General features: G+C 42.1%; 1 protein-coding gene across 2 annotated transcripts; it reads left to right on the top strand.

The window, feature by feature from the left end:
* Positions 1-1,125: 1,125 nt before the first annotated feature.
* On the top strand, positions 1,126-8,724 carry LOC138736422 (elongation factor 1-alpha 1). Of its 2 annotated transcripts, none has more exons than XM_069885932.1 (8): positions 1,126-1,333; positions 1,880-2,041; positions 4,435-4,614; positions 4,706-5,002; positions 5,857-6,007; positions 6,656-6,912; positions 7,125-7,359; positions 7,444-8,724. In XM_069885932.1, exons 2-8 carry the CDS (start codon positions 1,898-1,900, stop codon positions 7,566-7,568), a joined length of 1,389 nt encoding a protein of 462 aa, XP_069742033.1. In that variant the 5' UTR covers positions 1,126-1,333; positions 1,880-1,897; the 3' UTR covers positions 7,569-8,724. The 2 variants fall into 2 exon arrangements, with proteins under 2 accessions (XP_069742033.1, XP_069742032.1); XM_069885931.1 differs by having other exon boundaries at positions 1,127-1,333; positions 1,844-2,041.
* The last annotated feature ends 9,321 nt before the right edge of the window (positions 8,725-18,045 follow it).

Below are 18,045 nucleotides of genomic sequence, written 5' to 3' on the forward strand. Positions count from 1 at the left end.
AACGTTGAGCTGGGTTGGGTGGGGGGGGTAAATGACCGTTGAGCTGGGTTGGGAAGGACTTTTGAGCTGATTTGGTTGAGGGGTGGGGGTGGGGGAAAAGGACCGTTGAGCTGGGTTGGGTGGGGGGTGGGGAAATGACCGTTGAGCTGTGTTGGGGGGGAGGGACCGTTGAGCTGTGTTGGGGGGGAAAGGACTGTTGAGCTGGGTTGGGTGGGTGGGGGGAAAGGACTGTTGAGCTGGGTTGGGTGGGTGGGGGGAAAGGACTGTTGAGCTGGGTTGGGTGGGGGGGGGAAGGAACGTTGAGCTGGGTTGGGTGGGGGGGGTAAATGACCGTTGAGCTGGGTTGGGTGGGGGGCGGAAGGACCGTTGAGCTGGGTTGGGAAGGACTTTTGAGCTGATTTGGTTGAGGGGTGGGGGTGGGGGAAAAGGACCGTTGAGCTGGGTTGGGTGGGGGGGGGGGAAATGACCGTTGAGCTGGGTTGGGGGGGGAATGACCGTTGAGCTGGGTTGGGTGGGGGGGGTAAGTGACCGTTGAGCTGTGTTGGGGGGGAAAGGACTGTTGAGCTGGGTTGGGTGGGTGGGGGGAAAGGACTGTTGAGCTGGGTTGGGTGGGGGGGAAGGAACGTTGAGCTGGGTTGGGTGGGGGGGGTAAATGACCGTTGAGCTGGGTTGGGTGGGGGGCGGAAGGACCGTTGAGCTGGGTTGGGAAGGACTTTTGAGCTGATTTGGTTGAGGGGTGGGGGTGGGGGAAAAGGACCGTTGAGCTGGGTTGGGTGGGGGGGGGAAATGACCGTTGAGCTGGGTTGGGGGGGGAATGACCGTTGAGCTGGGTTGGGTGGGGGGGGTAAATGACCGTTGAGCTGGGTTGGGTGGGGGGCGGAAGGACCGTTGAGCTGGGTTGGGAAGGACTTTTGAGCTGGTTTGGTTGAGGGGTGGGGGAAAGAGTGCGTTGAGCTGGGTTTGTTGGGGCTGTGGGGGGTGGGGGGAAAGGGCCGGGACCGTTGTGCCCGCCAGTAATGGGGGGTGGTGTTGGGGTGAAGAAGCGGACGGCCACGAAAAGCTAGTGCCGGGCGGCCGTTTTTATTTAAAAGTCTGGGGTCCGTTGAGTGGGTGGGGGAGGGTCAGCACGAAACGCTGGGAACGGGGTGTGAGGTCACAGAGCGCGATTGGAGGAGGTGGGGCCAGAGGCGGGGATGCAATTGACGTCAAGCAGCGGAGCCCCTCTTCCCCTCCTCGTTGTCGTTAAAAGCGGCGGTACAATCACCTCCATTCTTCTCTTTCTGGGTGGCCTCAGTCGGCGGGAAGAACCGAGCCTCCTTCCCACTTCGACCAGGTACTGGCAGCGGTTTGTGGTGCAGAGAGTGATGGTCTCGGCCGAGGGAGGGAGGGGGGTTCCACTGTCCATTGTTCACCCCCAGCACCTCATGGAAGTTCGGCCTTTTGTGTGGCCGCTCCGTGCTCCCATGAGGTGTTGGTCCGCTCGCCCGTGATGAGCAGCCAGGTGGCCATTGGCTGCAGCCGGCTTCCCGATGGATGATGCCCCGTATCGGTCTGAGGAAGCCCCTTCTCTTCCCCTGTTGGGAGATCGAAATACGGGGTCGATTTGTGCCCATGAGATGGGTTCGGTCATCCTAACACCCCTCCCCCATGGAAGCTCCCGTGCCCTGTTCAATGAGAAAATGGCCGAAGTGCCGGGAATCGCTGCACCTGCGCGTCAAAATGGAGGCAAGCAGAAGTCTGCACAGCCTGTAAAAACGATGCCATTATCCATTAAGCCAACGGTTTTGGGGGGTGGCGGCAGGCTGACAAGCTCATTAAAATCCCCTTCATCCTCGCTCAACAGGTCCGTCGCCCAGCCTCCCCCATTTCTCTCCTTCAGAGCGTCCAGCGCACGGCCATGGGCAAGGAGAAGATCCACATCAACATTGTGGTGATCGGCCACGTCGACTCCGGCAAGTCCACCACGACCGGGCACCTCATCTACAAATGCGGCGGCATCGACAAGAGGACGATCGAGAAGTTTGAGAAGGAAGCCGCCGAGGTGAGCAACAGGAAAGCCCGATTCCCACTGCTTTGGGAGTACCACTTTGTGCACCTCTGTGGGAGTGTCTTTGAAAGATATTTTTTAATTAAATTTAACAATTCCATCATTCATGCGCATACAAGTAAGCTTGTAGTATCTTAAAATATATAATTGAATTGATCCATGCAGCCATTAGGGGAAAAAAAAACTAACAAATCTAAGCCCTCCCTCTCATCAAGGTTAACTTTTCAATTAATAAAAGAAAAAATCAAAAATGTGGAACCACTGGTGACCTCTGGAGAACAGGCAATGAACGACTGGAACATTCAATAATTGTTAATCCTTCCAATTATATATATATATATATAAATAAATCTTAAGAACAGGCCCTACAATTTCATAAATTGAAACTTTCTATCTTTGATATATCTAATGTTCTCTAAAAAAAGTCCTCTGGAGTAGTTTGAGACTTTGTAGGATTGCTAACAAATTTTGACTGTTGTAATTTACTTGAAACGTCTTGTCCCCCCCTTTTGGTGTTATTTTTTTTACTGCACTCAAATTACCAGTTTTTGGGGACCCAGAATTTTGGTTAGTGAGGGCAAGCTTTGCTGAAGAGCTTGGTTCCATGCTGTATGACTGTTCCAACAACTTTCAATGGCTGAATCCTGAAGAGCACTGTAGATATCTTAAACTCCAGTCAACCAAATTCAAGTTTGTCTACCTCCTTTTCTCCTATCCCAATGAACTGGGTGTTGAAACCTGTGAAACCTTTTTTTTTCTGGACATAAAGTAAATAATAATGAATAATTTGTCATTATTTTCCAAATGGATATTAATTTGATCATATAAAGCAACACCTAGTTAAATTGTATATTGGAGTTCACTTTTTGGCTGAAAATACTGAAGTGCCAAAAGGGTAAAAATTAAATTGCTGGGATCCTTGTATTACTATTGTCCATGCATTAAAAATGCTGCAGCAAGTTAAACTTCCAAGGGTAAGAAAATAATAGTTTAGCTCATGGTGGAGGAAGTGGTGATAGCTCCATTATAGCTGGAATAAAAACTTTTCATTGGTCCCCTTAACCAGAGTATACTTGCACATGTACCGGAATAGTTTTTTTAAAAAACACAAATGCTGGAGAAACTCAGCAGGTCTAACAGTAGCAAAGGTGAATATACATCACCAAGGCATCAAGTTGTGGGGGAACATGGACTACGGTCTTCAAGTTGGTCTAATGTTTTTAAAGATTGCAGAGACTGGCAGTTACCAATGTATTAACTAATGCTGAAGAAGTGCTTTTGACATTGATAACTCACATCCTATTGTATGACAATTATGATTGCATTGTTTGTAAGGCCATATTTTATAATAGGATTCATTGTTAGCACTTTTGTACTAAGGCTGTTCTTTAGTAAAGCACATAGAAATATACTACTTAATGTTTAAAGTCCACTTCATAATTGGTTCTTAGTTTAGACGTTCAATCTGTATGATCCTTTTATGTAAATAATGTTGTCCTTGCAAACATTGAGAAGGCATACATGGTTTTATAAATTGATGGCTTTATTTTGAAAATTGAATTCTGGAGCACTTAGTTGGAATTTAGTATCTCAAGAACGAGAAACCTGATAAATAAGAGCAGGAATGAGCTGTACTAAATAAGGTTATCTGTAGCCACAATATCATTTTCCTGCCTGGTCCCCAAAATATTTGATTCCCTTCTAGACTAGAAATCTGTCATAAATGTATGTACTGTATGTAGAAGGTTCCTAAGATTCACAAAGAGGATACAACCTCAACTGCAGCATTTTTTGCGATTGTTTGAGAGTAATATCCGCAAATAAAATGTGCATCGACTCCAGTAATCTGATCTGTCCTGGTTTATAGCAGCTCTTGTATGATTCAATTCCAGATAAATGTTGATCGTTTTCTGTGCTGCGTTATTGTTGCAATATCCAACAAACTTTGCTTCAAATAAATTTTAAAAGTTGACCATCATAAATAGATACTAATTATCAAGTGTTCTATCACTTAGCATTTCGTAACTGGTGGAAAGTAAAAAAAGATGGTATTATATCTCAGCAGCTAGAAGCTTTGTTGAAAGCTTGTAAGATAATAATGTAAATGTGTGATCTGACATTTACTTAATTTTTGCAAGGGATCAAGAATGGGAGATGGGTAGAGGAGACATGAATGACTTAAATTTGATCTTGTGATCCGGTAGAGAGAACAATTTGTGGTCTTGGCATAAATAAAATTACATGGATATCTAATGGCTATTGTATAGCATTGCTGAAGTGAATCTTCAAAGCAAAGCAGCATTTTAATTTGGAGTTATGACTTTGTTACTTTATGTTTATAGTTTAATATCTAGTGTTGCACCATTAAATGCATTTTACTCTTGTAGATGGGCAAAGGTTCTTTCAAGTATGCCTGGGTGTTGGACAAGTTGAAGGCTGAACGTGAACGTGGGATTACTATTGATATTTCTCTTTGGAAATTTGAAACCAGCAAGTATTACATTACCATAATTGATGCACCTGGACATCGAGATTTTATTAAAAACATGATTACTGGTACTTCACAGGTGTGTATTTGCTAAAAATTGAGAGTTGCCGTGTGACATTTTGAAAAACTGGCAATAAGTTTACAAGGACATCTTTACCTTTTATTTGTAGGCTGACTGTGCGGTACTGGTTGTTGCTGCTGGAGTAGGTGAGTTTGAGGCTGGCATATCTAAGAATGGCCAGACACGAGAGCATGCCTTACTGGCTTACACTCTGGGTGTGAAGCAGCTAATTGTTGGCGTGAACAAGATGGATTCTACTGAGCCAGCGTATAACCAAAAGAGATATGAAGAAATTGTTAAGGAAGTCAGCACCTATATCAAGAAAATTGGTTACAATCCAGACACTGTGGCGTTTGTACCAATCTCTGGCTGGCATGGTGACAATATGTTGGAGGCTAGTTCTAATGTAAGTAATTCCAAGGAGATCTGGTTATTTTGCATAAAATTAAATACAAATTAACATTGTTTTAGCACGTTGGTAACCCGAATTCAGCATGTTGCTAACCCGAATTCAGCACACCCGAATTCAGCAATGTTAAACAGGAAGGAACATAAGAAATAGAGGCAGGAGTGTGCCTCTGCCCTGCCATTCATTGAGATCATGGCTAGCCTTTTACTGAAGACCAACTTTTGCGTATTGGTAAATTTAGCTGTAATTTTGCTAGAGTGGAATATACTTGAGAGAACAAGACGACCTACTTCTAAGTTTGCTACTCAATGTCACATGATTGCTTTAATATCTTTAAGGTAACTCACCTATCTTGAACATGCTAAATGTCTGAGCCTCCACAACCTTCATGAGTGAAGAATTCCAAAAGTTCAGCACACATGTGAATAAACTTACTCTGTCCAGAACAGTGGGTGCCTTATTTGGGACATGCCCTACTTTCTGACCTTTGTTATGGAAAATATTAATGCCATGTCTGTCATGTCCTACAACAAATGTTCACACTTCAATGAGATCACATCTCTATCCTAAACTTGCGTAGATTTAGTTTGCTTAATGTCTCCTTGTTTGATAAGCTCCCAACCCTGGCGAGCAGATCTGTACATGGTCTTCTGGATCTGGACTAAAGAATAAGATGTCCTCCTGTACTTTCAAGTTTTCTTGCAGTAAAAGTGATGTACTTTTGAACATTGTTTTTAACTTGGTAGGATAAGAGTTGCAGGCTAGTTTTTATTTTGCTGTAATTTCAATTATGAAAGAGACCATGAACAATGCTTCAATTAATCATAGCGATTAAACTTTATTTTCCACAGATGACTTGGTTCAAAGGTTGGAAGATCAACCGTAAGGAGGGTAATGCCAATGGTGTTACTCTTTTAGAAGCTTTGGATTCTATCATGCCACCACAACGACCAACAGAAAAGCCTCTTCGCCTCCCACTTCAAGATGTCTACAAAATTGGTGGCAAGTATCAAGAGTTTTCACTTTGAACTATTTCAAATGAAGACAAATTCGGTCTCTATTTTGATCATGGAAATTAAGAATGAATTTTGCTTCCAGAAAAGAAGTGACTTAAAATACCTTCTGGTTGGCTAGAAAGCTTGACAGGTGAATAATATAGGCACGTTGGTTTTTAGGCTGGATCAGATGTTTTGTCCATGGGCAGTGAAAATGCTGAATGACCAAAGTAACTGCTCACACTAACCATCCGAGACTCATTCATGAAACGATTTATTTGTATGGATGAATACTTGTCTGCATATATATTTATTTCTGCATGTTTTGCAGAGGACTGGAGAACATAGTTTTGTCGGGTTGTATTTGCAATCAGATGACAATAAACTTGATGTACTATTTTCTTGTTGGAAATGCCTTAAGGTGAAGGAAGGGTGATAGTGGAAGAAGTAATGAATGGTATTTTTGATTATTGGAAAAACAGTGATGTGATCTAAATGGTCAGTGGATCTTTGTATCTTGTTGTACACTTTAGTGCAGTATCTGGATAGTACCCACTTTTGTATTGGTGGTGCATTGAACTTTGGTCTTGCTGGATCCTTGTCTGGTTTGCCAAACTGAATGTCAATTCTTGATCAACTTTATTTCCTTTTGCAGGTATTGGTACTGTACCAGTGGGTCGTGTTGAAACTGGAGTTTTGAAACCTGGAATGGTAGTTACTTTTGCACCTGTTAATGTCACAACAGAAGTGAAGTCTGTTGAAATGCATCATGAAGCCCTGTCTGAAGCTATGCCTGGTGACAATGTTGGCTTTAATGTTAAAAATGTGTCTGTAAAAGATGTCCGTCGGGGCAATGTTGCTGGTGACAGCAAGAATGATCCACCAATGGAAGCTGCCAATTTCATTTCACAAGTCAGTGTTTTTTTTAAACTAATATTGCTGTATTTTAGTAATTGTTTACTCATTGGGATTCATGATCCTGATTAAATTAACCTTGTTGTGACTTCATTTTATTTCCTGTAACATGTTAATCATTTAAATTGAAGTTTTTACAAAGATTCTAACTGTATTCACAGGGACCCAGAAATAAATCCAACAGCTTTAATCTGATTTGTCTAATACAGGTAATTATCTTAAACCACCCAGGACAGATTGCCTCTGGCTATGCTCCTGTACTGGATTGCCATACTGCTCACATTGCTTGCAAGTTTGCTGAGTTAAAAGAGAAGATTGATCGTAGGTCTGGGAAGAAGTTAGAAGATGATCCCAAATTCTTGAAGTCTGGTGATGCTGCCATTGTTGAGATGATTCCAGGCAAGCCTATGTGTGTTGAGAGCTTCTCTGAATACCCACCCCTGGGTAAGTTTAAATCACTATGTGGATATATAGTCTTTTTACTAGTCTTCTGTGCAAAATTTAGCAAATGCTTTTCAAATATTGCAGGTCGTTTTGCTGTCCGTGACATGCGACAAACTGTGGCTGTTGGAGTCATCAAGGCTGTTGAGAGGAAGGCTACTGGAGCTGGCAAAATCACCAAGTCTGCCCAGAAAGCTCAGAAAAGCAGATGAATGTTACATTTATCAGCTGCTGCTTCAGTCTCCTCAGTTGGAGGCCCAGTTTTAGAATGGATGATCACAGTTTACCATATAAGCTCCATAATAATAGACTGGTTAATGATTAAAATGCATCGTAAATGCTTCAGAAGGAAAGGATTGTGGGCCACTTCATTAACTTGTAGTTTTTTTTAAGTTGTTAGTTTTGAAAGCTGTACTTTTAAATAGAAACCAATGTCTTGACCAGCAATTTATTCACAGAAATTAAAATTGTTAACATAAAATCTGTTCTTTCTCAGAATTTTCTAAGGATTTTTTTCATTTGTAACTTAAAACTGCTTCAAGTATTACTCTGAAGTAAAGGAACAGGAGTAAGCTACTAAGACTGGATTTCTGCACACAAGTTTGCCATTGATGTATTCATATTTTTGACATACTTACAATATTCCAGATACCCTTAAAATTTTGGACTTTATTGCTAAAAGTTGTATTTCAGTTAACAACGTGCATGAAATTAGCTTGATGAAAACCATTTGACAAATACTTGCATGTTTTGTGGAATAAGGTTTTTTTTGTTCAGAAATTGTAACATCGATCCTAAGTTTATGATCAGCTGAATTCTTAGTTTTCATAATTGGGTGGTCATGCAAAAGAAAGTGGATGCTACAAAGTTGATGCTTGCATCTGAGGTTTTTTTAAGTGATCTCTAACCTCAGTTCCTGAATCTTAGTACAATTTTGTTTAATCTTTCCTGAGTACTTGCTGTTGAATTTGAAAGTTATTTGATATGGTATAAGTTATTTGTACTGCAACATGCAGTACCCACCAAATGAGCTGATTTTTGAAATATTTGCTTTTCTAATTTACCACCAAGTTAAAAGAATCTACTGATCTGATCTGTGAACCTGCAATGTTGACAGTTATCATCTTTGAGGCAATTAGGTTGAATAAGGAATAAAATGACCTATTGTGTGAACACTATTTAGTTTTAGGTAAAACTGCTTTCATAGTTGATATTTGTTAGTACAGTGTCAGTATGATGATCTGTGATTGGCTATTAGAACCTGTCTCCCTTTTGCTGCTGCCTCATTGTGTTGTGCCTGTTTGTGCAAAAGTTTCAAAATAATTTGAAGTTCTCTTTATTAAAAATCAAAAAGATATTCAGTATCAATTCTTCCTACTTGTATTACCTTTTTCATATTCCTTAATATTGTTTCAAAATTACAACAAATAAAACAGGATTTTGCTTGAAATAGGGCATTCCCCCCCCCCCCCAAAAAATGAACGCTTTATTATGATGTTGGTTTGTATTTCTTGTGATGAAGATGGCTGCTCTCCATGGTCCTGTAAATCTTGCTTTCCAGGATCAAAGATTTAAGGATGGAAGTAGATACTTAATTGAATGCCTTTTATCATCCCAGAATGATGACATTAAATGGCAATTTTACTGTGGTTAACTATGAATGGTACTTGGTTCCCTTCAAACAAATCATGTCCTTCAGTGAATAAAAGCAGCAAGTAGTCTGAACTACATTTTAGTTGAGCATGTTCTGTTTTTGATAACTTTAAAAACAAAGTCTGCAGGCATAGTGAATGAAGTAAAATCACTGCTGGAATTACTTGACTGGTTAAATAGCATACTTGAATAGCAAATATAAAAATAATTAACCAACATTTCTGGCTTGATTCCCTTCATCAAAATGTAGGTAGGTTCTAAAAGGTTTAAGACTTTGGTACTTGGAGTCGTGTGATGCTGAGAGATTGAAAGATGTGCCAAGAGAACTTCCTATTTTAAAAAAAAAATCCTCTAAAATGATAAAAACATAGTTAACCATATACAGCACAGAACAGGCCAGTTTGGCCCTACTAGTCCATGCTGGAACAAATCCCCACCCTCCTAGTCCCCCTGACCAGCACCTGGTCCATACCCTCCAATCCTCTCCCCTCTATGTAATTATCCAGTCTTTCCTTAAATGTAAATTAAGGTCCTTGCTTCAACCACCTCTGCCGGAAGCTTATTCCACATCCCAACCACCTTTTGCATGAAGAAATTTCCCCTCATGTTCCCCTTATAATTTTCCCCCTGCAATTGACTAACAATTTTAACTCACCTCCACAGAAAAATAGACTGGAAGAGTAAGAAGCAGGCTGTGGAAAAGTGGGACCCATTGGAGGTGGTTGAAACATTGAGTGAAAACTCACTCGACGCTAGTAACCTGCAAGGTTATTCACACTGTTAGCTGGGCCTAGTGCTGAAGGAGTGGGGATGAAGCCTGTGACATTGAGCTCACCTGAGCAGGCTGTACTGGTGGTGTTGCAGTCGATGGTGGGCCAGATCGCAGGAATGGAGCAGTAACTAACTAAACACTGTTGTAAGGGTTTGTGTTGGTCCAACAGGTTAAGAACCAGACCAAGATTGAGGTACAAAGCACGTTTCTTTTGGGGATGCAGATGGAGCAACAGTCAAAATGCTAATGAACCTAAACACAATACAGAAGGGGTGAATATACACAAGATAAGGAGGGGAAAACTGACAGCTGGGGAAATGACAAATGCACATACAATCAACAGAATCAAGGTGATACTATGCCCCCACCCTTTGACCAGTATGGACACTGCTCTAGTTACCTAATCTTGGGACTCACTGCCAGCCCAGTGCAAAAAGTGATACTCGTGCCATGAGGGGTCAAAAAGAGAACAAAGGGGAACATGGACCTTTGGTATTGACGTGCCAATCACTTGGGGCAGGCTGGGACCCATTGACTGCTGTTGGACTCCAGCACCTGATAACTTAGATAGGCCAATCGCAGGGTCACCTTGATGGCTTGGGGTGAGTCAGTCTTGATTGACATGTGGTGTCCTCCAAATAGGAGTGCAGCAGCGCCATCATGTGGTGGCCATAGTCTCCATTACAATCTACCCCTTTGGAAGACTGCTTGCCAGTCATATATTACATATATAATAAAGCTTAACTGAGTAATGTGGTCCATGTAATTTGGCAGGCACAGCACAGAATGATTATAGAGATAAGGATGAAGGCAATTTCCCAATGTATAATAGTTGCCCAGACACCCACTATGGAGCCAAATAACCAGCAGTCTCCCCATGAAGTGGTGTGCTAGAGGAACTGGCCCCTAAATTTTTTTATTTTAGCCTCTGAGTCCCAAATGTGGTCAGCTAGGTGGGTGATGTTGGTGGATTCATTGGGTATGTAGGTGCAGCACTCACAGCACAGGTACCACCTTTTGCTGCCAGCAGGTAGTCCAGGGCCATCTGATTTTCAAGTGCAGCCATATGAACTGCTTTCAGCTCCACAGCCATCCAGATCAAGGAGTCCTGTGTATGGTGCAATGCCGCTGCCATCTATCTCATTGACCAATGTCTCGAGGAGGGTGGTCATTTAGATTATTTTGATGGAGAGCCGGCTGGCATTATACCTGGGGAAAGCGATCATCCACGACCTGTCCACCTCTGCGATGGATCTCTTGATGAAGTGGTCACCAAACGCTGAGTGCTCATCCAAGTCATCGAGAGTGAATGTAGGGTTCCACGAATGTGGGTAAACAGCAGCTATACTAGGTGGCAGGGAGCCAGGGGTAGGTGTGGTGGCTGCAGACCCAGTGGGTACCATTGAAGGTCCAGGGTGCCCCCAGCTTGGGAATGCTGTTTGAGGTGGTGAATGCGGAGCCCGGCTACCATATGTGCAGGCAGTCACTGTTGTCGACTGGGAGGTTGGAGGTGTGCCTATTTGGGAGTCTCCTTCAGGGAGAAATCCTGGGTCTCGGTCATCTCTGACGCCCCCTGATGTGCCCCAACTATCTCCTCCTCATCGTTCTGCTCTTCTCTATGGAGGACCTGGGACTGGACGGTGACGGGTTGAGCTTGCAAGGGCTCGGCAGTGGGGGGAGCGGGACAAGTCGTGACCAGATCGGCTCCCCTTCTCTGTCACTGTCTATCCAGATGTCTCCATCCCCTTGCACCTGGAGTTTAAGGACCAATTTGTATTTACATGGAATGCACAATACACCTGCAGACTCCCTCAGGGCTATCTCCACAGCCCCACCATCTGCCACACCCTAATCTCCTGAAATCTACAATTGACTTCCTTCCCAAGGTGTCAATTGCCCATTACATCCTTCACAGACTGTCTGAGACCATTGTCTCTGATGTTCTTCAAATGTTAACGAATTTCCTTTGAAATAGGGGTGGTCCATTAATATGCATAAAATTCAGGGGCCCGCCCATGAAGTTTATTTCCTGGGCATTCAATGGCACTCAGGACACAGGCAGATGCCACAATCAGCCAGAAACAAGATTTTAAACTTTGATAAAACTAGCACCCAGAGCTTCATGGGTCTCCTGGGTTATTGGCACTGTGAACAGGGTACCAAGGGCTTTGGCCAAGCACAGACGAGAGAGGGATGTTTTGGAACAGGAGAAAGAATACCAGGAGAAAGACAGAATTCCCAGGTGGCCAATGACAGGGAGGGATTCGAGAGTCTGACCAGCATGCTGGCATTCTTCGACAAGCCTGTGGACTGGTCCGATTTACACAGGAATTCTGTCTGGTGCATGTAGCGAGGCAGAGGGGATGCTTCGACTGGGAAACATACCCAAATTTATTTCAAGAATGTACTCTACTCAAAGATGAAGGCCCCAAACAAGGGCTACATAGATCAAGAGAGAAATGGGAGTCAGACTTGGGCATCACAATTGATGAGAGATGCTGGTCAGACTGGTGTAGAGACAGTGTGAAAACAGTGATTAATTCTAAATATAGACTGTTTGAATGTAACTTTCTACACCAGCTCTACCTCACACCGCAAAAGAATCACAAGGCAAAACCAGAGGTGCCTGAGATGTGTTTCAGGTGGAGTTGGAAACGTTTGTTCATGCAACATGGTGGGCCCATTTTAGCAGGATTTGGCTGATATATGAAGCAGAATAATGAAAGTAATCTTTGTACCAGACTCAATGTTGTATCTCCTGGGGAACCTCATGGACACAAGCTACAAATTAACCAAATTCCAAATTCAATTTACATTAATTGCTTTGTCTGTAGCTAAAAGAATGCATTGCGATGTCCTGGAAGTCTAACTCCCTCTTCTTACAAGTTGGTGGACTACAGAGATGCACAGCTGTATTCCCAAGGAAAAAAAATCATGTACATTCTTAGAAACCGACAGAGCTCCATTGTTAAAATATGACAACCATATCTGACAGGCTCAGGAGCACAACTGTAGCCACACCCCAACAAAAATACCAATAGGTGGATTAACAAAAGAACTTACATAAGGGGGTAGCTCCATGGCCTCACTGGATATTCATTGGAAGCGCCAACATCACACCCAGTGTTCTCTTTTCGTTTTAAAGGGGGTGGGAGAGGGAGAGAGGAAACATCACATGCATGTAGATTGTTGGGGAATATCTGTACATCTTGAAGCAGTCAGTGATGTTTCTTTGTTTATTGATGGAAAACAAAAAATAAAATTATAAAAAAAGACCAGTACTCCATGCACGAGTGCAAAATTCCGACATACATCCATTTTGAGATACGACTGATCCTTCGGTCCCAATTACAATTATAAGTTGGGGAGTACCTGTACAGACTCCAAAGGTGATCAAAAGCTTAGAAGCAAACCTAGCTCTGATTCCTGCATCGATGAAGAAATTAAACATACCTGAGTAATAACAAACACCCGTAAAGCCAAATGTCCCAAACGATGTTCAAAATGTGCTGTAATTTCTGCATGGTCAAACCAAAATGTATACAAATAACTTTGAATAAAATCTGGAGTTTGCATTTTAATCACATGAATTGTTTGATTACAATTGCCACATTCCGGCTTGGAAATTTTGTGCATTCTAAACCTTGGAATGTGACTATGTTGCAAATGTCATCGTGACATTCTGGTCATTTTAATCTAGTTACTGGAGATGCAAGCAGTAGGTTGCATCATTACCTGGCCTCCTGATCATAAGCCTCACTATTCATGATTCTCCAAGTGACTATAATCCAGCCTTGCCCCTATTGAATTCTGGTCACCGTGTCACAGGTGAAACTACAATATACAGTGGGTGAGTTCAGACCAGGACTGATCTGCAGGGCCTTGCTGATCAGCTGGGGATCTTCCACATGGTGAGAAATTGTGTCCAGGTACATGCCGGAATAAATAGCATCTCAATATATGTATCCAGTTGTCCAATAATTAAAGATCTGGCCCAAAATATATGCTGAATAGGAAAACAATGTAGTACAGACTGGACCTGCAGCAAATTTGAAATAAACAATGTGAAAATAAAAACTGACTTTATTCTTGCCATTCTACTTGCTAACAGCTACATTACCAATAGTTCTCACCACAAGTATAAAGTGAAATCAATGTTATGGTAGTGGCATTTATTCTGTTGTAGCTTCCATGCCCCTTTGTGAAATTGAAATCAATTCATATCAAGCAAAATTAATGACAAATTATGAAGGACTGGCAGATTGCAACTTATCTTACCAGGAGCAATCATTTGAATACAGTAAAATCCCCAGATTCTGGAATTCAAGCAAATGACAAAAAATAAATAAAATAGATCTATAAAAAATGCAAGTTTAAAATTGTAAATGTTCTCTGAAGTAACATACTGTATAAACCATTGGTGAACCATGGGAGCAAATATTCAACCAGCGGAGTGCCTTGGTCATGCTTTGCTCATAGCAGCTGTTTGAATAAAGTTGTGTTTCCCTGGATGAAGAGCTGGTTGATGCTGCTCATCATTGGGGTGACTCTTAAAGTGGCTTCTTATCTCTGCATAGAAAGTGTCGCCCTGCTCAGAGACTTTATCTGTAAACTTGGGAGAAGGGGAATCAATTATCTATTATGTTATTGTTTGTTTTTTGGGCAGCTCTGTGGAGGGGGAGGAACCTGCATGTGCATGGAGTTAAATGTTTTCAAAGAATGTGAATGAAAAAAACAGTAAAATGTTTTAAGGTTTATATATTTAAGCATATATAGTTTGTTCAGTGTAAGTGCAGTATAATTTTTTTTGTCTTTTAAACTGTTTATTCTTAATGCAGGTGTATTAATTGGGCATTGTAAGAGTAAGTCTTAAACAATAGGAAAATACACTTATTTGGCATCTACCAATCTCCAGAGGTATCGGATACTAGGGGTTTTATTGTATATTTGAAATCATGAGGCTTAACTTTGATAATAAAATTAGTAAAAATGAGTATCAAATGGGATGTGATTTCTCTCCCATACTTTGAAAGTATTTGCCTTTGATCTCGGGAATCAGTCGCATAAAACTACTGCAATAATTTTTCCCTTTCTTCATTTTGAAGGATGGATTTCTTCATTCCACTTCCATCTTAACCAATAATCTGGCAGCGTCTTGCCATAACTCTCCTCTCAACCACCCAGAGACTCAGATGCTGTTTTGAGAACTTGTACCTCTTCCAATTTAGAATACAGGGAGTCTTCAGATTATGAACGAGATCTGTTCCTACGCCCGTCTTTAAGTCAAATTTGTAGATGTCGGAATAGGTACATAGTCAATCAGTTCTAAAAACAGTTTAGATAGAAAGAAGAAAAAAAATCATGATTAAAAGTTAACACTCTTGTTCCTTCAATCTCTTGCATACCGGAAGGGCCATTGGTGTGGTAACATTACGCGCATGCACGAATTGGGGCCATGGTTTGTCCGTAAGTGTGAGCTGTCCGTAAGTCAGACGTTAGGGACTCCCTATACTCCAGTTAATGTTCATGATATGCTCTCTTCTGTGGAGAAACCAAATGTCGATGAAGTGAGTGAACAGAGATATTTGGCACTCTCCTGAAGGATAATCCTGAGCTTCTGGGACTTGTCACTTACCAATGTGTCACTTTCATTCTCCATTTCATTTCCTCTCTGACCTCTCTCTTACTGTTCTAATGAAGCCCAATGTAATTTAAAGGAAAACACCTCGTGATTAAGACATAAATTTAACAATTTCAGAAAGCCAGTCTGTAATTTGTATCTGAAATGGCCAATTCTGATGAATCTGTAAATTTAACTTCTCAGTCAGAGATGGAGTTGTACAACAGAGTTGGCCCACTGCATCTTTGTCAATTCCCACGTCTATCTAATTCCATGCTGCATTAATTTCATATCCCTTTTTGCGTTGCTTATTTAGGTATCTGTGCAGATGCCTCCTCAATGTTATGCATCTGACCTCCTGGTTGGTCCAATGGTTCAGTGTGAAAATCTCCTGAGATCCCTTTTAAACTTCTCATGTGCTCTCCTTAAAACTAGTTTTAGATACTCCTTCCATGGAAACAAACACCAGCTGCGTAATCCATCTATGCCTCTAAGAAATGTATGAACCTCCAAGTTGCCTCTCAGCCTCTTACACGCCAGGGAAAGCAGCAAGCCTGTTCAATCTCTCCTTGTAACTCAAGCCCTCCAAACCAGGTTTCATCCTTTCTTTAATAAAAATTATTTATTTGTATCTCTCATACATTTCAAATTAACTTGCAATATCATTACATAATAGATACTAAGGAATTTTCAATTTTCACCCCCACAACCTCCCACCATCCCTAACCCCTGCAGATAGAAAAAAAACCCATTCATCGTAATAATTATAACCACATTAATAATTCCATAATTTCTTGAAAATACCATATTTTCAAGGGGGGGATTGGAGTAGAAGGTCTGAATTAATCAATATTAATAAATCTCATATATGGCTCCCAAATTTTATCATAATCATCTCTCATATTTTAAGTATTTTTTTTCTAACAGGAGACAGTTTTTTATTTAATTAAACTGTTCTTCTATTTTTACATTACTTTCGAATTTCCATGTTTTAGCTACACACTTTCTCGCTATTGTTGTTGCTGGACTCAAACATCTCTTTTTATATTTATCTAGTTCCAACAATATCTTCATCATATATATTAACCAACAGAGAAATTCTTGGATCTAATTTAACCTTCACTTTTAATATCTTCTCTAACAAAACACATAATCCTTTCCAGAAATCTTTTACCTTTTCACACAATCATACTGAATGGAAGAAATTACTAACCTCTTTTTTACATCTAGAACATTGAGTAGAAAAAATTAGATTAAATTTATTCAACTTATAGGGTGAATAATACATTTAATGTAAAAAAATTGTATCGAACCATTTGATATCTTTCTTTGGCTTGGCTTCGCAGACGAAGATTTATGGAGGGGGTAAAAAGTCCACGTCAGCTGCAGGCTCATTTGTGGCTGACAAGTCCGATGCGGGACAGGCAGACACGGTTGCAGCGGTTGCAGGGGAAAATTGGTTGGTTGGGGTTGGGTGTTGGGTTTTTCCTCCTTTACCTTTTGTCAGTGAGGTGGGCTCAGCGGTCTTCTTCAAAGGAGGTTGCTGCCCGCCAAACTGTGAGGTGCCAAGATGCACGGTTTGAGGCGATATCAGTCCACTGGCGGTGGTCAATGTGGCAGGCACCAAGAGATTTCTTTTGGCAGTCCTTGTACCTTTACTTTGGTGCACCTCTGTCACGGTGGCCAGTGGAGAGCTCGCCATATAACACGATCTTGGGAAGGCGATGGTCCTCCATTCTGGAGACGTGACCCACCCAGCGCAGCTGGATCTTCAGCAGCGTGGACTCGATGCTGTCGACCTCTGCCATCTCGAGTACTTCGACGTTAGGGATGAAAGCGCTCTAATGGATGTTGAGGATGGAGCGGAGACAACGCTGGTGGAAGCGTTCTAGGAGCCGTAGGTGATGCCGGTAGAGGACCCATGATTCGGAGCCGAACAGGAGTGTGGGTATGACAACGGCTCTGTATACGCTTATCTTTGTGAGGTTTTTCAGTTGGTTGTTTTTCCAGACTCTTTTGTGTAGTCTTCCAAAGGCGCTATTTGCCTTGGCGAGTCTGTTGTCTATCTCATTGTCGATCCTTGCATCTGATGAAATGGTGCAGCCGAGAGAGGTAAACTGGTTGACCGTTTTGAGTTTTGTGTGCCCGATGGAGATGTGGGGGGGCTGGTGGTCATGGTGGGGAGCTGGCTGATGGAGGACCTCAGTTTTCTTCAGGCTGACTTCCAGGCCAAACATTTTGGCAGTTTCCACAAAGCAGGACGTCAAGCGCTGAAGAGCTGGCTCTGAATGGGCAACTAAAGCGGCATCGTCTGCAAAGAGTAGTTCACGGACAAGTTTCTCTTGTGTCTTGGTGTGAGCTTGCAGGCGCCTCAGATTGAAGAGACTGCCATCCGTGCGGTACTGGATGTAAACAGCGTCTTCATTGTTGAGGTCTTTCATGGCTTGGTTCAGGATCATGCTGAAGAAGATTGAAAAGAGGGTTGGTGCGACAACACAGCCTTGCTTCACGCCATTGTTAATGGAGAAGGGTTCAGAGAGCTCATTGCTGTATCTGACCCGACCTTGTTGGTTTTCGTGCAGTTGGATAATCATGTTGAGGAACTTTGGGGGACATCCGATGCGCTCTAGTATTTGCCAAAGCC

Source organism: Narcine bancroftii, chromosome 6 (genome assembly GCF_036971445.1).
Source record: "Narcine bancroftii isolate sNarBan1 chromosome 6, sNarBan1.hap1, whole genome shotgun sequence".
NCBI classification, from domain to species: domain Eukaryota; kingdom Metazoa; phylum Chordata; class Chondrichthyes; order Torpediniformes; family Narcinidae; genus Narcine; species Narcine bancroftii.